General features: G+C 38.1%; 1 protein-coding gene across 11 annotated transcripts in view; it reads left to right on the top strand.

Moving 5' to 3' along the window:
* CDC42SE2 (CDC42 small effector 2) overlaps positions 1-18,764 on the top strand; it is a 107,219-nt gene that overhangs the window by 9,226 nt on the left and 79,229 nt on the right. For 4 of the 11 annotated variants that reach the window (XM_074313466.1, XM_074313468.1, XM_074313469.1 and 1 more), the window contains exon 1: positions 2,704-2,845. The exons of 2 other annotated variants lie outside the window; for them this stretch is intronic. Coding sequence is in view for 1 of the 9 variants with exons in the window: in XM_074313465.1 (XP_074169566.1) it covers positions 2,245-2,845 (601 nt within the window). In the remaining 8 variants the exon portion in view is untranslated. Of the gene's footprint in view, positions 1-2,222; positions 2,846-18,764 lie in introns of those variants that run through there. 5 more of the 11 variants (XR_012489772.1, XR_012489771.1, XM_074313465.1 and 2 more) reach the window with 2 other exon arrangements.

Consider the following 18,764-nt stretch of genomic DNA (forward strand, 5'->3'; position numbering starts at 1 on the left):
AAAAGACATATTTTGAAAGATTTAGGACTTTGGTCAGGGTCACTCAGCTAATTAGAGTGTGAACTTCAGACTCTGACTCCATACATCGTCTCTCCTGTATGTGAGAAATGGCTAGTATCAAATTTTAGGAAGTAGTTTAAAAAAAAATGTTAATAGCATGGTTTTAGGAAAAAAATCCATTTGCTTTAAAAGTTTTGAAGTAAAATTTGTTTAAGTGAAAGATCACAGAATCAGGCCACTGTGGCAGCAATGTGAGCTCATGAATAGTGATAGCAGTTGGTTAGATCAACACGTTGCTTTTGTCCTTGGTGTGAAGTTTCCCATTATTTGTAATGGTACAAGTATACCATGTTAGTTTTATTGAGTTCTTGTTTATGGACTAGTAATTTTGCAAAACAGTATCTTTTGTAATACAACAGTTGCATTTACTTTTGGCAGTATTTTCAATGTAGATTTTGTGAACTGTGTCTATTTTCAACCCTGGCCTTTTGGAATAAGATTTTATTTGGTAGCAATTCTAAGGACAGTACAGACACATCAAAATATTGACTCCAAAAAATTATTTGGTATTATTGTAATTACAAACCATATTTTGACATTGATTTAACACATTGTCAATGATTTTTAAAACAAAAGCAGTCTATTTAATTTTATTTTAAAAATCCACATTGTAAAGGATAACCTGTAACCTTTATTTTAAATCATAAAGGATAAATTAAATATAGTATAAAGAGACTATGCTATAAATATAATACTGAGCAAATAATTATACATATAGCCTTTCATACAAAAGATATCCTTCCATTGAAAGGAAAGTCTTCTTAATTGACTTTTTTTTCTACTAGTATGAATAGCAACTGAGTAGAAAAGGATGTATGAAAAAAGGATGTATGAATAGCAACTGAAATTAGATATTATTAAGGTATTCAATCACATATGTGTTATAAACAAAATATAAAAGTCTGAAAATAAATGTTTACATAATGAATATCAACCTTTATGAATAAATGACAAGAAATGTTAATACTTAAGGCATTCACACAAGAGACTACATCTGTAATTCAAAGGATGGATTACAAATTATATATTAAGTTCAGAATTTTCTGTATTGTTTGTCCTAGGAAATTTTTAGAATTAACATGCCTTTGAGTTTCACAGCAGAAGATGAACAAAACAGACAAAAACCCCATCTTCTACTGGGGAAGACAGATACTAAAAGATAAACATACAAAATAAATTATAAAGATTGTTGCAAGGTTTGAAGAGTCATGGGAAGAAAAGACAAAGTGAGGAAGGATTGAGAGTTTCGGGTTGGGACAGTTACAATTTTAGGTAGGGCAGTAAGGCTAAGCATCATTGCTAAGGTGAGATATAAATAAAGAGTTAAAAGAGGTGAAGGTTGACATTGGGGAATACTATTCAGGGCACAGGGAAGGGCAGAGGAAACAGCTCCGGCAATGGCCCTAATATAAGCAATATTAAAGGCATAATGAGTGGTTAGAGCTGGAGTCTGAGGTAAAGTGAAAACGCAAATCCAACGGCTTTGTAGGTCACTGTAAAGACATTAGTTTTTATAACGAATGAACTAGGGAGCCACTGGAGAATTTTGACCTGATGAGAAAGGAGCTGACTTTTCTTGTAAGACGATAGTCTCATTGTTGTTTTGACAATAGACTCAGTTAATTGTGGGCAGGGAGACAATTCAGTAGGCCATCCAGAGAAGACAGAAGTAATGCAGGTGAGAAGTGGCTTGATTCTGATTTATTCTGAAGGTACAACCAACAGGCTTGCTTGAAAGATTGGAGGTGAAGACGGGAGAATGAGAAGCCAAGGATGACTCCAAAGAGTTTGGCCTGAGCAAGTGACTAGGACTGTGGCATGGTCTTCAGTTGCTTTTGTGCAAGGGAGAACTATAAATTTGGGGGGGGGGGGGGAGAAAACTAATGTTGCACTAAGGGAATCAATCAAGATGAGGAAGATGTACATTTCTGTATTATATTCCAAGTATTGTAGGTTTTAAAACTTGTAGACATTTTAGTGGAGTGTTGTCTGCTAGATAGGGGTACTGCACTCTTCTGTGTTTCTGAATTCTGGGATATATAAAATGTACAGTGAAAGGAGCCTCAGATCCAGTAGACGACTAATTTCACACATTTCAAATGCCAGGTGGAGTTCTCGGCTGTAAGCCAATTAATGACGGATTCATCAATTCAGATATTTACATTAACAACAAAAAGTGGTCCAATGATTTCAGGGCACCTCTCTCCCAACTGCCACAACCAAAAGATAATTAAGCCACAGGCTCCGCACGAACCTCGCTTGCCTGGGAGCGTCCGCGGCTCCACTTGGAGCGCAGGCGCCGCCCCTCCGCGCTGTATGGGGAAGGGGCGAGGGCCGTCGCCGCCTGCCAGAGGGTGGGGAGGGGCTCCCGCGCGCTCCCACCCAGCCCTGGTCGCCATCTTCCGGCGCGTCCTTTCCCGCGCGGGTTTCAGCCCGCTCTCGGTCCTCCGCTCGCGTCGGAGGGGACTTCCTAGTCCGCGCAGCCGAAGAGCGCGGCGCGGCGCGGAGGTCCGGGGCAGAGTCCATCCCCGGCGCGGCCAGGGGGCGGGGCCAGCGCGGCGCTGGCTGCTCGGCGGCGCGACCCTCCCCCCCCCCCCACACCCGTGGCTCTCGGAGCGCGCCCCGCCCCTCGCCCCGCCTGCACGCGAGCCTGGGCGGGGAGGGCGGGGCCAGGAAGCGGCTAGTGCGCCGGGAAGCGCAGCTGCGGGCGTGGGGGAGGCAGGAGCCGCGGAGCCGGCCCCGAGAGCGGCTGCGGCCGGAGCGGGCGGCCGAGACAAAGGCGACGGTGAGTGCGGCGCCGGTCCCGGTTGCGCGCCGGCCCACACTCCTAGCCGTCGCGGCCCCGTGGGCTGGGGCCCAAAGCCCCGAACCCCTGGCGCCGAGGGCTCCGGGGCGAGCGCGGCCCGGCCCTGCCCGCTGCGGGCAGTGGGCTGAGCCTGCGGCTCCATTTTCAGGTCTGGGCGAGGTCCTCATGCGGACCCTGCCTTTGGTTTTTCTTCCATTCCCTCCGAGAAATGGTTACCTACTCAGTTCAGAATTCACGGCAGCCGGGCGGCTGAGGAAGCTAGCCGCCCGCCTGATGTAAAATGGATATGAAGACCCCCCCCCTTCCCCCAACTTTGCAGGTCTGGAAGTCGGGAGGGTGGCGCAGGGGGCGGGCGGAGAGGGCCCGGGTCCTCCAGGTGAGGGCTTGTGAGGGGCGGGGACCCCCTGCTCCGGCTCGGGGACTAGCCTGAGGCGTCCAGTGTGTTCCTACCGCGGGTCGCGCCGCGGCTCCTTTGGGCCCCGGAGAGAAAGCCCCGACCCCCTCCCCGGAGGAGCTCGTGCTACTCTTACAGGTTGTTTTACCCAAGAGCTTGTGCTTTAGTAGTGATTTTTGGTAACGGGTGTGGTAGGTAGCGGCTCGCTGACGCCGCATTAATAGCTGTAAAGAAGCTCCAGTAGGCTGACTTCTTGTGTACATGAAACAACACTGCAATTTCTCTTTAGCTCCTATTTTAAACGATAATCTTTTGTAGGGGAATACGGTGCTGATGGTCATGTTACAAAATTTACACGTTTTATTAAAGGGCCTGGCATATAGTAGATGCTCAGTAAAATATGTAAATGAATGAATGAATCTTGAAACATACAGAGCTGATCTCACATCTAGTGAAATTTAGGCACATACCCTCTTGACTCAAATTAAGGACAAAAATTGGGAAACAGCATGTAGTTCGTGTATATGCTTGCTTGTGTTTTTACCCCATGTATACATACTGTTGATGAATGATCAGTTATTACCAATATTACAAGCACAGAAAATGTTTGAAATGTGGAATTTTTCATCTTGAGGAAAGTTGGTAGACATTTTCTGTTTCTTAAAATTAAGCCTCATTTCTAATTTTCTTTCAACAGAATGGAGATCAGAGGTGCTTGAATTGTACTTTGTTCTTTTGAGACCCAGCTTTCAATTTCATTATGAATAAAGAAGTTTATGTGCTTTTAAAAGGACCGTGACATGGTCTTGAGTTGCTCTTTGAGTAAGGGAGAACTCTAAACTTGGGGGAAAAAGAAAACTAATGTTGCATTAATATATAATAATTAAACCTCACCATTTACTCAACAGGTACTCATTAAGCGCCTATTATGTACTTGCACCTGTTTTCCACACCGAATGTTTAGGGGCAAACAAAACCCAGTTCTTTTTTTAAACTTGAGTGTGAAGTTCTTTACTCATTATCAATGTTGCAAATGAGGAATGTCCTACAGTTAGGAAGGATGACAGGTGAAGCTTCAGGAAGTGTAGATCCATAACAGTCTGTTTAAAGGGTAAAAAGTAACTCTAGGGCTAAGATTATTGGGTTACATTTTCATATTGTCAGTTTAATAAAATGTCTACATTTTAAAACGAAGGGTGGATGAGTTCTAACTAGTATTTTTATTCTCACCCTCTCCCATATTAGGTGATTTTGGTACAGTGTATTGAAGAGTAATGTACTTTTGGTTTTGTTTTCTGTAAATAATCTTTGCTATGGAACATTACCTATCTTTAAAAATCACCAAGTAGAAACAGTGGATTCCTTTTGTATAAGACATATTTTAAAATAAATAACCTTTTCAGAAATTTTATTTTGACCTTTTATTCACCATTTACAAATAATACTTAGTTGATAGTGCTGAAAAGGGAAGGATGTAGTAATAATTTGTGGTTCCATACTTGGATTTTCCCTCTAATATTACAACTGATAAATTGCTTTCTAAAGCAATAAAATTACTTTCTAAAAAGAGGATGGGATTTGTAGTATTGCATTTATTAATTCTGAACATAAGGTTGCATTGCCTATTTTTATCTTTTTTTACATATGATAAAGTACTTATTTAGCCTCTTCAGAAGTCCAAATTAATGTGCTCCAAAGTCAATCTTGATCATTAACAAAATAATGTAGATGAATCATTTTTTTTACAGATAGCCTTTGAATTTAGGGTGGACCCTTTTGACTCACCAATGTTTGTAAGGCCTTATCATTGTTGAAGATAATGTGTACATTTAAATAGAACTTTCAGAATTTTAGACTTACTGGCTGTTAGCTTTTTATTGTTGTTCCTAGGAATAATGAGGGAAGTAATCCCTTAAATTTTAAAGGTAGAGAGTTATGATAGGTTTTCTTTAAATGTATATTTTTTATAGGAAGAATTATTTGATAATATACTGTTGATACATAGTCTAGTGTTGATGAGAAACGATAGTAAATGATTATAGTGATGAAGAACAATGTTAGTGGGGTGTGATATGTTGAATAAAAAATGCTTAGCATATTTTATTTGGATAAGAACTTCAGCAGAGTTGTTGACAATAGACAGCCTTGACACGTTAAATTAATTTTTCCAAGAAATTAGAACCCATAATGGCTACTTTTTTTGTACCTTAAAATAATACTATAAATGTTTTCAAAGCATTATTCCTACTTGGAGTAGTTCATAATGTTCTGAGTCTAAATAAATTCCAGGATCATCCTATTTTATAACTTTTGGAATATTTGAAATGTTGATCCTTTCTTCAGTTGGGGTGTGTGTATGTTTGGGGGTGAGGGTTCATTTTTTTTGTAAGATCCTTTAGAATGATTTAGAAAGTGTTTATCAGGTATAATTAATAAAGTGATTAAGAATGATGCTGTTATAGCATATTGCAGCTGTGCCCATATTTGCCAATATTTGCCCGTATAGATTGTGAGAGAGGATCAATTAGCATTTGTATAAAACATTTCCGAAGTGCTTTATAACTAATTTCTCACACTTATTCTCTAGGATAGGTTGCTATTATGTTTTTATGTCCCCGTTGTTATTTTTATCATGAGTAGGTTTCTCATCTGCTTTAGGATGAGTCTGAGATATTTTCTTGAGACTTTATAAGATTTTTCTCACAATCTCAAATGCATATTTTGATCTGTTAGTTTTCTTGATCTCCGTTCTCATGAAAGAAATATTTTAACATTTTATTGAAGGTTAAATGTTAGTAATGTTTTAGATCTGTCTCAGAGGGAGACATTATGGGTTCCCCATGCATTCTTGAGAGGAACTGAGTGAGACCTGCGCTTATCCTTAATACTTACTAGTGAGGTGAGGGCATTCTGATTTTTTTCGTATTACCTGGAAAAACTTGGAATTTAGCTTACTAATTATTAACTTGATGCATCCTGCTACCTTAGTTCAAAGCTTAGGTATACTTGAACCTTTGTATAATATAGCAAAGAATAAACAGAGCAGGATTTAGTGGAAAGTGCTGTGGGACCCCATCCACATCATTCAGGGAGTTTCTGAACTGAAAGCCAAAGATTTAGTAATTAATTGTCTTTATCCTGACACTGTAAAATATTTATAAATATATTTTAGTCAAAATGGATTATGATAAAACAAACCCTTTTTTCCTAGAAAGTCCATGTTAAATTTAGGTGTCTTTGAAACAACTAAATGATAAAAACTTTTATTTCCATTTGGTAGCTTACCCACTTAGAAATTCATGCTAAGATTTCTTATTAAATCTTTATGATTGGATTTTTGTAAGCATCTTGTCCTTAAACATATATATCATTCTGTTTCATTTGACTTAATCTGCTTTCACTTTTTGCTTACTAAAGCAAAAATGAAATTTTCATGTATTCAGCATTGTGTATATTTTGCACCTGATACATATTGGGAACGCATGGATATTTGTGGAACTGGTATGTTCAGTGGATGGGACTTGATAAAGTTTAAGCAAAAAATGACTTTCTCTTACTGAACCTTTGAACCCTCCTTATATTTACGTTAAGTCTTTCCCTGCCTCTCCATGAGTTCTTAGGAAGATTAGTTTTTCTAGTGACTTTTTAGGCAGTAAAAAGTCTTCTGCTCACTTGTCAATAATAGTCTTATTTTAGTTATTAGAAGGTACAGTTCAGTATAATAATCAGTGTTCACCTTCTTACACAAGTTGGAACTTTTCTTCCCAGCTCAGAACTGCTTCATACCTGGAAGCCTGCTTAGAGGAAGAATCCTAGTAGGCTTCTCTTTTTGCTTTGCCAGCTTCTCTTCAGTGTGCCATCCTCATGCGTCCAAGGGTCCAGTTCAGTGGGGAAAAGGGGTTGGGGGAAAAGGTAGGTTTTAATGTGACTCATGCGAGCATCGTCTGGCATTGTTGCCTTCCGAGTTGGTCAGGTTCAAAGCTTACTCTTTCTCCAGGAGTGCTGGAAATGGTTTTCCTGGGGACTCTGCGATCCTCCAGTTGCAATTCCTGTGATACAATTCTTCTACTCCAGTCTCGCAGTCTTTTAGTTTCTCTCATTTGCGGCACTTTTTGCTTTAGTCTTTAAGGTAGTTCTGTAACATTTTAACCAGACTCACCCGTACTTTATGAAGGTTATTTCGTATGACACAGTTTCAAGCATTCCACCAGGGCCTCATCATCCAGTTTTCCAGCTCCTTCTGTCAAGTACCCCCACTTAAACAGTAGTTCGTGTCTGGGACCTACAATCCATTGCTGCTACCATATTTTTACTGTCCCAGGTTCTCCTTCCCCCATGTCCTCATTGAATATTTACTCTGCTTTGAATCCATGGTTCACTATTATAATTTCTCCCATTTACACCCCGTCAGTTCCCTCGTAGCACTTCTTGTTTCATTGTACTCACCTGGTATGTCCCCTGCCCTCTCCATGTCGTCTAGCCTGTGCTTGGCAGTTGAATGTGTCTCAAGGAAAGTGCACTCATGATGGCATGTTCTTTTAAATTCGTGCGTTGACCTCAGGAAGGCCCTCGTGCTGCCCAGTTACTCTCCCACTCCCCTAAATGACTGCGTTACACTTCTCAGACCTCTAGCACCTCATTTCTCCTCTTCATTTTCAGCTGATGACCTTGTTTCCTGTATATTAAAAATGAAAGCAAGCAGAAGAAAAGTTTGCATGTCTCCTTGCATCTGTGCCCATACTCTGCATTTCTTATTGTCCTGTGACTGTCACCTCTCTTGCCTTTGGTTCTTCCTCTGTTCTCCTCAAGAGCATTGCATGGCTTCAGTGCTCATCCCATTCTCCTGCCTGCCCGTCAGCCGTGTCATTGTTTCCCATTACAGCTGGGTTATTCCTATCAGCATATGGATGTGCTGAAATACTGCTCTTCTTTAAAAACAACAGAAACCAAAACACCTCCCAACACCACATCTTTCTTCAGCTACTCTCCAAGAGAGTTTTTGTGGGCGGCAGTACTCACAGTCCCTTTTGGATCCACTGCCATCAGGTTTTTCTCTTCCGCTGTTGTAACTGCTCTTGTTGAGATTACGAGTGACGTCCTTGGTGATAAATTCTCTCGTTGGTCCTCGTTCCTAATCTCACTGGAAGTAGCAGTGGTGTTTGATGTGGGTGATAATTTTTTTTGAAACCTTTCTTCACTTTGCTTCTGGGACACTACCAGTTCCTTTTGCTGGTTCCTTTTCGTTGCCCCAACTTCTAAAGCACAGGGCAGTGTCCCAGAGCTCCATGTTGAGACCTCTTCTTGATATGTAGTCTCCTGTGATCTCATCCTATCTGTCCTCTAGCTGGAATTACCACATATTTCAAACTAAAAAATGTTATTTTTAGTCTGAATCTCTTTCCTAACCTCCAGACTTGTATATCCAACTGCCTAGTCAACACTTCCAGTGAGACACCCCAAATTTAACCTGTCAAAATGGAATTCCTCATCCTCCTTCCTCCCTCCCTCCCTCATCCCAGTGATTGTTCCTTTTCCAGTCTTCCCCATCTTATTAAATGCCAGCTGCATCTCAGTTTCTCTTGCCAAAACCTTACAGACATTCTTGACTCCTCTCTTTCTCACATTCCATATCTAATTCATACTAATGAGCATGAAAGTATGTCTTTTATCTACCTTAAGAACAAATGTAACCACAATTTGCTACCTTCAACTGTTGCCACCCTCTCTAAGCAACCTCCATCTCCTGCCCTTGTCCTTTTAGCAGTCTTCTTTCTGGTCTCCTTGCTGCTTCTCTTTTCTCAACACAGCAGCCAGGACGATTCTTTGAAATGGAAGTCCAGTTATCTTATTCCTATGTTCAACACCCTTCAGTAGCTTTCTATATAATTTACAGTAAAAACCAGAACATAGCAGTGCTTACAAGGACTTCCATCACCTGAGTCTTCTGCCTCTCTGACTACGTGCCCTTCTAGTTTCTCCTGGGCTTCCTCCACACGGGCACATAGTGGGCACTCACATCTGCTAAATGAATGGCTGCTTGTTGTTCGTGTTTTTGGTAACAGCTTATATGTATATTTCTGTAACTAAAAGTATTCCACCTAAAACCATATAGTCCCATAACAATTAAGTAAAAACGAATTTAGATACAAAAGGATAAGATAAGTTTCAAATCAGTTTTTGTGTATGGAAAGTGAAAATACACAGGAAAATGGTAAGGGACAGAGAAGCTAGGGAAGGAACAGAGGTAAGATAAATGGAGTAATAATAATAATAAAAAAAGCCTGATTTGGAAGTAGGGTGATAACACTTAAAACTATTTTGGGCTTGCTCCGTATTTCTTTTAGGCTATGTTTCTTTCTGAGTATTGGTGATTTACATGGACTTGGGCATTTCAAGTTGGATTATATTATACCTTTCTTTTATCAGGGATATGGGGTCAAATGATATTGGGAGCCACAACTTTGTTGCTTTTCTATTGCAAAACTTTTGTTAAAGACAATCAGTTGCTACTACTAAGAAAGTAATTTACCTGACAATATTCTTAGCATTTTTAATTTTTGTGTGGAAAGCTCAAGTGGAAAGAAGTCTCATAGTTTCAGGGAGGGATGTTCATTGCACAAAAATTTATTAACATGCCTTGTCCTATCAGTACTGTACTGCCTATTTACTACCCCCTCAAAAAATGGGGGGCATTTAAATACATTTAATGTATTCCTGTGGTAAGCTAGCAGCTAGCTACATTAATGTACACAACTCTATTGAGAGTACTATTATATGCATATGAATATAAATATTTGTGCTCTTAAGTGAAAAATGCTTGAATATATTTAAATGCATTTTTTTAAACTGCAATTTAACTGATATTTAGGTGGGAAATGACAGTGCAAGGGAAATTAATTATGTAAACTTTCAGTATTTCATTCTGCTGTGACAAGGTTTTTTAAACTTTTTTTCCTAAGCTATAGGTCTCATTTCCTGTTGGTTGATTTAAAAAGAAAGTTCTTTAAATAGATTGTTGAAATAAAAGACTTAGTAAAAGTTCCAGAATGGATAGATAATTGTTTATGTGTAAGCATAAATTATGCTCCATAAATCATCCAAACATTTCCCTATTTTTGTGTAATATGCAGTAATTTATGTCTTGATTGACTTGTTTTATGGACTTTTACGTGGCCATAATGTGGACTTAATTTTCATGGTGCAGAGGTGTGGACATGTATTTATATGTATCTTTACAGTCTTTGTGATATGCAAATATAATTTAAACTTGTATATGTTTGATATTTTACTTTAACTCCTAAGTAATATTTATAAATCACATTTGGTATTTTTCACATTAGAGTATGAAATTAAAATATAAAAATTTTTGTATTAAAACACATGACTATTACAATATTTAAAAAGTTTATTTACATACCAGGTAAAGATATTTTGGATGACATATGGTGTTTGCCTACGGTTTTGAATTAGTCTTTCTATTTGGTAGATTAATAAGGTCATATGCATTTGAATTTGACATTGACCTACCTGAACTCATATTAGCATTTCACATTTTGGATTAATACCCATTTTGGATTAATAAAATACTTACTTCTGAACGGATGTGTAGTCCTACCACTGTTGATTTCAGTTATATTCATAGTTTGAGGCCTACCATGACATACTGCTTTAACTTCATCTTGTTCTGGATAGATTGTGAAGTAACCAAAATGATCATATGGAGGAAAGTGAATGCATTTAGTAGGCTGTGACCTAAGTCCCTTATGGCGTCATTAAAATAATACATTAAAGTATGCATTCATTCATCCATTCATTCAACACATTTATCAAACTATCCCCAATCCACTCAGAATAAAATATAAACCAAAGTCATCCCGAAAATACAAACTCACACTGTATATGATGAGGCTCTGACAATTTCTCAGCGTTCTCACCTTTGCTTGCCGCTCCTGGCCACATTAACTGTTCAGTTTCTCAAACACGCCATGCTTGTTCTTGAATTAGGGCGTTGACACTAGTTTCCTCTGTCTGAAATGGTCTCCCCCAGATCTTTGCAAGGTGGACCCCTTTAAGATCTCAGTTTAAATATCACCTCATTTCCTAACCAGTATAAAATAGCCCCCATCACTGTTTTACTTTCTTCATAGCATTTGTCAGTCCTTGAAATTACGTATTTTAAATTTTTTTATTGTGTCCCCAAGTAGGTTATAAGTTTTATGACAGCAGGGACTCCTTTGTCTTGTGCCTTGCTGTCCACAGTGCTCAGAACAATACATACCTGGCACCAAATTGGTGGGAAAAGTGTTGAGTGAATGAAACAAGGTACCAATCTCATCTGTTCTTTCTTGTGAATGAATTTTAATGTACTGACATTTTAAAATGTCAAAAGTGTATTACTTCTAAGAAAGTAGGAAACTGGATTATTCTGACAAAAGTCTGTTTTGGAAAAGGATGAGAAAATTGGGGAACTGCTGATCCTTCAGTCAGAGTATAGGGGGTGCAGGAGGTGGTGAGCTGATGGTGCGCGTGCATCTCTCCAACTCTTCAGTGACGTCATGTTGGCAGCTTGAAACTGGCTATGCTGGGACTATTTACAACATGGGAATCAGCAAAAGCTACCAATCAGGGCCTTTATTCCAGAGTGGTGGTTCTTAAATATTTACCAGCAGTTCACTGGGTGGGGCCATCAGAAATTGATTTTATAGACAAAATAATGCTTGAATATTGGTAGTTTCTTGTAGTTTAACCTAGTAGTCACTTAATTTGGTTTAATGATAATTTCTTCAGTGAAATTACCTCAGAGCTTTCTTGACCTTGTTTGTTTTTCAAAGTTGTGTTCACTTCACATCTGATGATTACTTCTAGATTCATTTAATGTGTAAAAATTGGCTATTTGTATGTTTGTACATTAATTGCTTAACTGTATACCTAATTGTTGAACTAGTTCATTCCAAAGCAGGCAGAGAAGACCTTGAGATGCCTGGGGGGGTGGGGGGTGGTCTTGATTTTGCTAATGAGAACTAAGCCCATTGAAAGGTGTTCTTTTTCTAGTGAAGAAAGTAGAGATGATTCAATTTGAGTTATAAACAGAGGGTGCCAAAAATATGTATATACATTTTAAGAAAGGAAAAAACTATTAAAATTGTAATACTCAATATATACCAATGACAAAAGATGAATACAATTCACGTTTGACTTTTGCAATTACAAGAGGTGCTCAAAGTGGTTACGATCAGTGTGCAGACACTTCTGATTACAGTGAACTACTGCTGAACAAACACTGACCACAGTGTCCATTTGTATACTTTTTTTTTTTTGACATCCCGGTATTATTAGATAACTTTTTTCATTTGCTTTTCAGGATGATTTACATAAATACGCCTGAGTTCAGTTATTTTTCTTTCTGGCTTTTTTCTCTCTTCTTTTGGTCATTATCATTCTCTAAGTGTTGACCTACTCCCTCTGATCATTTACTTTCTGCTGCTCTGTGATGTCTTCTGTTAATCAGTGTCTCTAACTCAGTGAAATGATTTTGTCCTGTTTCTCAAGTTAGTAATTTTTCCCTGTTGTCTTTCCTATGATTGCCTGGACATTCCAGGCCATTTCCACTCCCCTTTCAGTTCTATAAAGACACATGAAGTTACTTCTTTCTTATAGGCACCATTTTCTTCTCTGAGGAAATTTATTGTTTAAAAATTGAACTTTGTTGGCTTAGGCGATTTCACTAACATTTTTTGAGCAATATTTGCATTACATTTACTCTGAATAAGTGGATTTCAACTAGTGATACTGAACTGAAATGTGGCACCTAGATTTCTTATACTTTAACTCAAATTGTTCTGTCTCTTATGCACAAGCACTTAAAAAACACAAAAAAAAACACCTTGTGTTTAATGCAGAAAATACATACACACTGAAGAAAAAAAGTATATCCATAATCCTACCACCCTAAGATAATCACTCGTGGCCATTTCACAAAAGTACAATCTTTGTACACAAAGTGTTCTATAACATCTCACTTTAGCAAATATTGTGATCATAAAAGCATTACTTTTTATTCAGTTTGAAATGATCCTATTGGAAAGTGAAATTTTTGTTTGACAGAGGGTAAAGCTATAAGTACAGTTGTGATTAAAAACAATGGTGTTTATAGAGAGTAGAATGTGGTAAGTCACCTCGAGACAAGAATTACTTCAGCAGTAATTTTTTCTTAAGCGCCCTCTTACCATTGCACAATAGCCTGATTGTGTTATACCAGCTAGGGAAAACAGTACATGATTCTATGTACAGTATAATTAGGGTAAAGTATGGGGCTGTAGATACGTTCTTATTTTTGTCTGCCCCAAGTCCTATTGATGCCTTAATGTTAAAATAATTTCAGAAGAAAAATGTGTTTTATTGTTTTATGTGTTTTATTGAAGGCCTTCCTCTATCCAAATTATGACAATTTTATTAGATATGTCAGAATGAGGAGTGAGGGAGTTCTTGGGGAAAAAATTTAGTATAAGAATTCTTCAAATATATGGTGATAGAAGGAGAACTGACTCTGGGTGGTGAACACACAATGGGATTTATAGATGATGTAATACAGAATTGTACACCTGAAATCTATGTAATTTTACTAACAATTGTCACCCCAATAAATTAGAAAAAAAAAAGAATTCTTGTATTAATAGTTGGTTTTTGTTTCATGAATGTGAAAATTCTTGCCGAAGAATCGGCAATAAATATTGCTGTATTGCATCTTTTGGAAGTCATTCCCAATCTTGTCAAGTAGATGTCTGGGCCTTACAGTAGTAGTTTTCTAAGCTAATCAAGGGTTCTTTAAGGGTTGTATAATTTAAATGACTTTTCCTTTACCACAGTGGTATCCATTATCTAGGGTGGAGTAGACCACTGATTTCTTGCCTTGTTTTCATGGTTTTTGACCTTGTCTTGTTCTGTGTTGTATTGCTGCTTGCTCACAGCTCCTGCAGTTTTTCTCTTTTTAAGTAGCTAACATAGCCATTGCTACTACTTCTGTATGGTCCATATATTGCTGAACACATTTCTCATGTGGTGAAGAATAAAAAGCAGTGTAGTTTATCTGGGGTTTTCTACTGAGAAATGATGCAGTTATAGGTAAGTGGAGACTGTCAATCCTTAAAACAAATGTTTTTCACCTGGTTAGTAATCTATCCCATGTTTGTAAGTGGGTATGCAAGTGCCTCTGCTTGTTGGAAGGTAAAGTGAACCTTGATATAAATTCAAGAAAAGTGTTTAGAATTTTTGCATGCATTTTGCTATTTTTAAAAAATTGGTATTTTTAAAATTTCATTTCACAGCGAATTTTTAGTCTCCAGTTTTTATATTTATTTTGTTAATAATGACCTTGTGTTTGCAAATGGTACATACACTCTAAAGAAGCTTAGAAATTAATCTCACAGTAAGTGGCAGAACTAGTATTCAAAGCATTTTCTGATTTTTCAGAGTTTGGGTGCTTGGGAAGTGGCGGAAAGGATGTGGACTTTGGAATCAGGCACACATCAGTTTGGTCCCTAACTTTGCCACATATTTGCTGAGTGTCATGCTCTAAACCTTGGTGATATTATTTTGTTTATCCGTTAAGTGAGGGTAATAGGCTTGTTAGGGTTAAATAAGGTGCACATGAAGTACTTGGCTGTAGAAAGTGTTAATAAATGTCTCATTTTCTTTCTACTCCATATTGTTTTAAAATATCTTGGGAGTCACTTGGACATTTCACTTGAAAGTGAATTGCTGTCAGGAAAGTGGAAATACATGTAACTCAGGTGGACTCATGTAGAGTGTCCTTTTACTGTCTGAGGAGGAGAGTGGGTCTTGCGACTATTTAAAAAAGTATTTTGACTTCCAGTAAAGTCTTAAAGATAAAAACTGAAGTAGAACTGAGTTAGGATGAGTTAATTATTACTGACCAAAATGGTAAGAAAGTAACTAATTTCTGTTTCCTGAGAAATTGAAGCACTGTGTGTAGTATAACAATTGTATGCATAAAGATGTCTATTTGAAAGGCTAAGAACTGACCCTCTGCAAAAGAAAACTGCGACCAAAAATGGAAAAAGTGTTTGACAATAATAGTAACAAGTTTCTCTTATCAGATTTAAGATTTAATAAATGGTGCTAATTCACCTGAGTAGAGGTGCTGTAGGTACTATTAATAAAAAAATTTCTGGAGGGACTCTGAATCTGTAGAACCCTTTTCAAAAGCATTTTGGCACATATCAAAGAGTAGAATTTCTGCCTTCCTGAGGATACCCTAAGGAAATAACCCATTTCCTCCCTTCCTTTTTGTTTTTGAGGGAGGTTATTTTCTTATTTCATGACGACTTTAGAGGGATAATTCATGTGATATTGTGATTTATAATTAAGAAATATATATTTGGTTTTCATCCCCGTTTCTGGCAGAGCTGTTTAAAACCCCTGGGATTTCCTAAGTGATGAGAGTCATTAAGGTGTCTTTTGTTGTGTTAATGAGGTGATTTTTTTTGGAGGGGAAAGCACTTGTGGATGAGGGCAGGTTGTCCCGGGGAACCAACTTGTGATTAGAAGGTCGGAACTTTTAGTCTCCCCCCTCTGACCTGGGGGGTGGTGGGGGGGAGAAGCTGGAGATTGACTTGACAGTGGCCAATGCTTTAATCTATCATGCCTGGGCAGTGAAGCCTCCAAAAAACCCCAAAAGGACGGGTTTTGGAGAGCTTCTGGGTTGTGAATGCGTGGAGATGATGGGAGATGCTAAGAGAGCATGGACTCTTCGTGTCCCTTTCCTCCATTTCTTGCCGAATGCGTCTCTTCCACCTGGCTGTACCTGAATTATATTATTTTACAATAAACTGGTAATATAGTTAATAAAATATTTCTTAACGTTTTCTGGGCCGCTCTAGCAAATTAAACGAACTTGAGAAGGGATTCGTGGGAACTCAAGAAACACAGGTGATCACCTGGACTTATGATTGGCCTCTGTAGGGGGAGGGGGGCAGTCTTGGGGACTGAGCCCTTAGCCTGTGGGATCTGATGCTGTCTCTAGGTAGGCGGTGCCAGAATTGAGATGAAGTGTAGGACACCCAGCTGGTGTTGGAGAATTGCTTAGTATTGGTGTGTCCCACACACATCGGAATTGAGGTCAATCGTAATTCACAGGTTCCTTTAACACGTTGCGTATGGATCACCAGAATCTTCGTTTTTTTCTGAGCCATGCTTTAAGGACGGATAACGAGAATTCTCGTTTTTACTGTTGACTCTTTTTACTTTGCACATTTTATTGAATTATTTGTGTTTCGTTAATAACAAAGGAAGCTGCTTTCTGCAGTATCACACCAGGAGGGATTTACTAACATCATAGGTGAGTAAATCCTAAAAAATTCCATAGAAAAATAATAAATGACATAGAAGCATTTACGCTTTAAAGAGAAGAGTGCATTTTAAAGTAGTTTCTTTTAAAAACCTGCCGGAACAGAGGGGTATGAGGGATTTAAACCCCGCCGTACGCAACGTGTTAATAAACAACACTCACCACCTTTAAAAAAAATTAGTGATTGGCATCATAATTCACCTTTTTAAAGTGTATATGTCAGTGTTGTGCAACCGTCATCACCATTATCTAATTTTAGTTTCATCACCCACCAAAAATGAGTAGTTATTCCCCATTCCTCCCTTCCCACCTGCCCCTGGCAACCACCAATCTGTATTCTGTCTCTGGGCATTTTATATAAATGGGGTGATACAATATGTGGCCTTTTGTGAGTGGCTTTTTTCACTTAGCATAATGTTTCAAGGTCCATCTTTGTTGTAGCGTGTATCAACACGTCATTCTCTTGTTATCAAGGCTGAATGTTATTCAGTTGTATGAACGTACCACAATTTTATTTATCCTAATTCATCAATTAATGGATATTTGGGTGGTTTCCACGTTTTGGCTATTATGAATAGTATTGCTATGAACATTTATGTACAACTTAGTGTGGTTGTTTTAATTTATCTTAAGTATTAATATATACCTAGAAGTGGCCCTCTTAGACTGTTTTCCAAAGTGGCTGTACTATGTTATTTTCCACTAGCAGTACAGGAAATGCGTGGCCTTTTGTAACTGGCTTCTTTCACTTATCGTATGTTTTCCAAAGTTCATCCATGTTGTAGCATGTGTCAGTACTCATTCCTTTTTATAGCTGAATGTTTTGTTTTATGAATATACCGTGTTTTGTTTATCCTTAAAAAAAGCTTTCTAGGGCGGCCAGATGACTCAGTTGGTTAGAGCGGATGGCTCAGTAGGTTCGATTCCCACATGGTCCAGTGAGCTGCGCCCTCCACAACTAGGTTGAAAGACAGAGACTTGGAGCTGATGGACCCTGGAGAAACGCACTGTTCCCCAATAAAAAATTAAAAAGAAAAACCCATTTATTGGCTTAAAAAAAAAAGCTTTCTATCCAGAAATGTTCTGTGAAGCATTATTTGTATTCAAGAACAATACAAAATTACTTAAATTTTCAGTAAAGAGGTACTAAAGCATGTACCATCCGTTAGTAATTTATTATGGAGAGTTTCCAGGGGAAATGATTGTCAGAGTCCTAAAGTAGGATACAAAGTTCTACATATACAACTGTAATTTAGTGTATGTAGTTTAGGTTTGGGGGGATAGTGATTATCAAATTTTTGAAATAGTTTTGTATTTTTCCATTCTTTTCACAACAAGCATATATTTCTTTTATAACGAGTAAAATAATTTTTTAAAATGATCATAGTTGTAGCTTTGTATATTACTGACATAAATTTATTCAGCCAAGAAAAGCAGGATCATTCATTATTAGGAATGTTATTTTGTGTCAATCCAATAATTATATATTATAAATAAAATCATTTCAGACAACGGGTAAGAGAATTTTAGTTCTTCATTTGGACCTTAGATTTTCAGTTTATAATTATTGTGTAGAATAACACTAATTCTTCTGTATTTGACTTGTACTGGGGAGGGGAGGATAAATGTAGGTAATATGTATTCTAAACTTAATGAACAGTAGTGTATCTGTCAGAATTTGTTGTAAGAAAAAAACACTAGGATTTTCAGGCAGAAAGATATTTTATACAGGGAATTTGGCACTTACAAAATCATTGGATGGGTCTGGAAGAGCTGGAGTAAAGGACCATCACTGGACTAACAGATTTACGAACATTAAGACCATAGCCGCGAGTGCAGGAAGCTGCCACTGGGAACCAGTCACAGGGATACTGAATGTGGTGCTCTGACTGCTTCTGTGGATTCTTAAATCTGGTGACTAAAGAGTTTGGCTACTGTAGTAGCTGTTTCTAATCATTCGTTGTTGTTGTTGTTGTTGTTGTTGTTTGTTTTTTTTGTCTGATTACCAGTTAAATCAGCAATAGAAAGAGCTTCTAGCTCACGTTTGCTTTCCAAATCTCATAGGCCTTCTTTCTGAAAGAACCTGCCTTACATTCCTAATGCTAACTATAAGGGAAAGTCTGGGAAATGTAGTTTTT

Source organism: Rhinolophus sinicus, linkage group LG10 (assembly GCF_036562045.2).
Source record: "Rhinolophus sinicus isolate RSC01 linkage group LG10, ASM3656204v1, whole genome shotgun sequence".
NCBI classification, from domain to species: domain Eukaryota; kingdom Metazoa; phylum Chordata; class Mammalia; order Chiroptera; family Rhinolophidae; genus Rhinolophus; species Rhinolophus sinicus.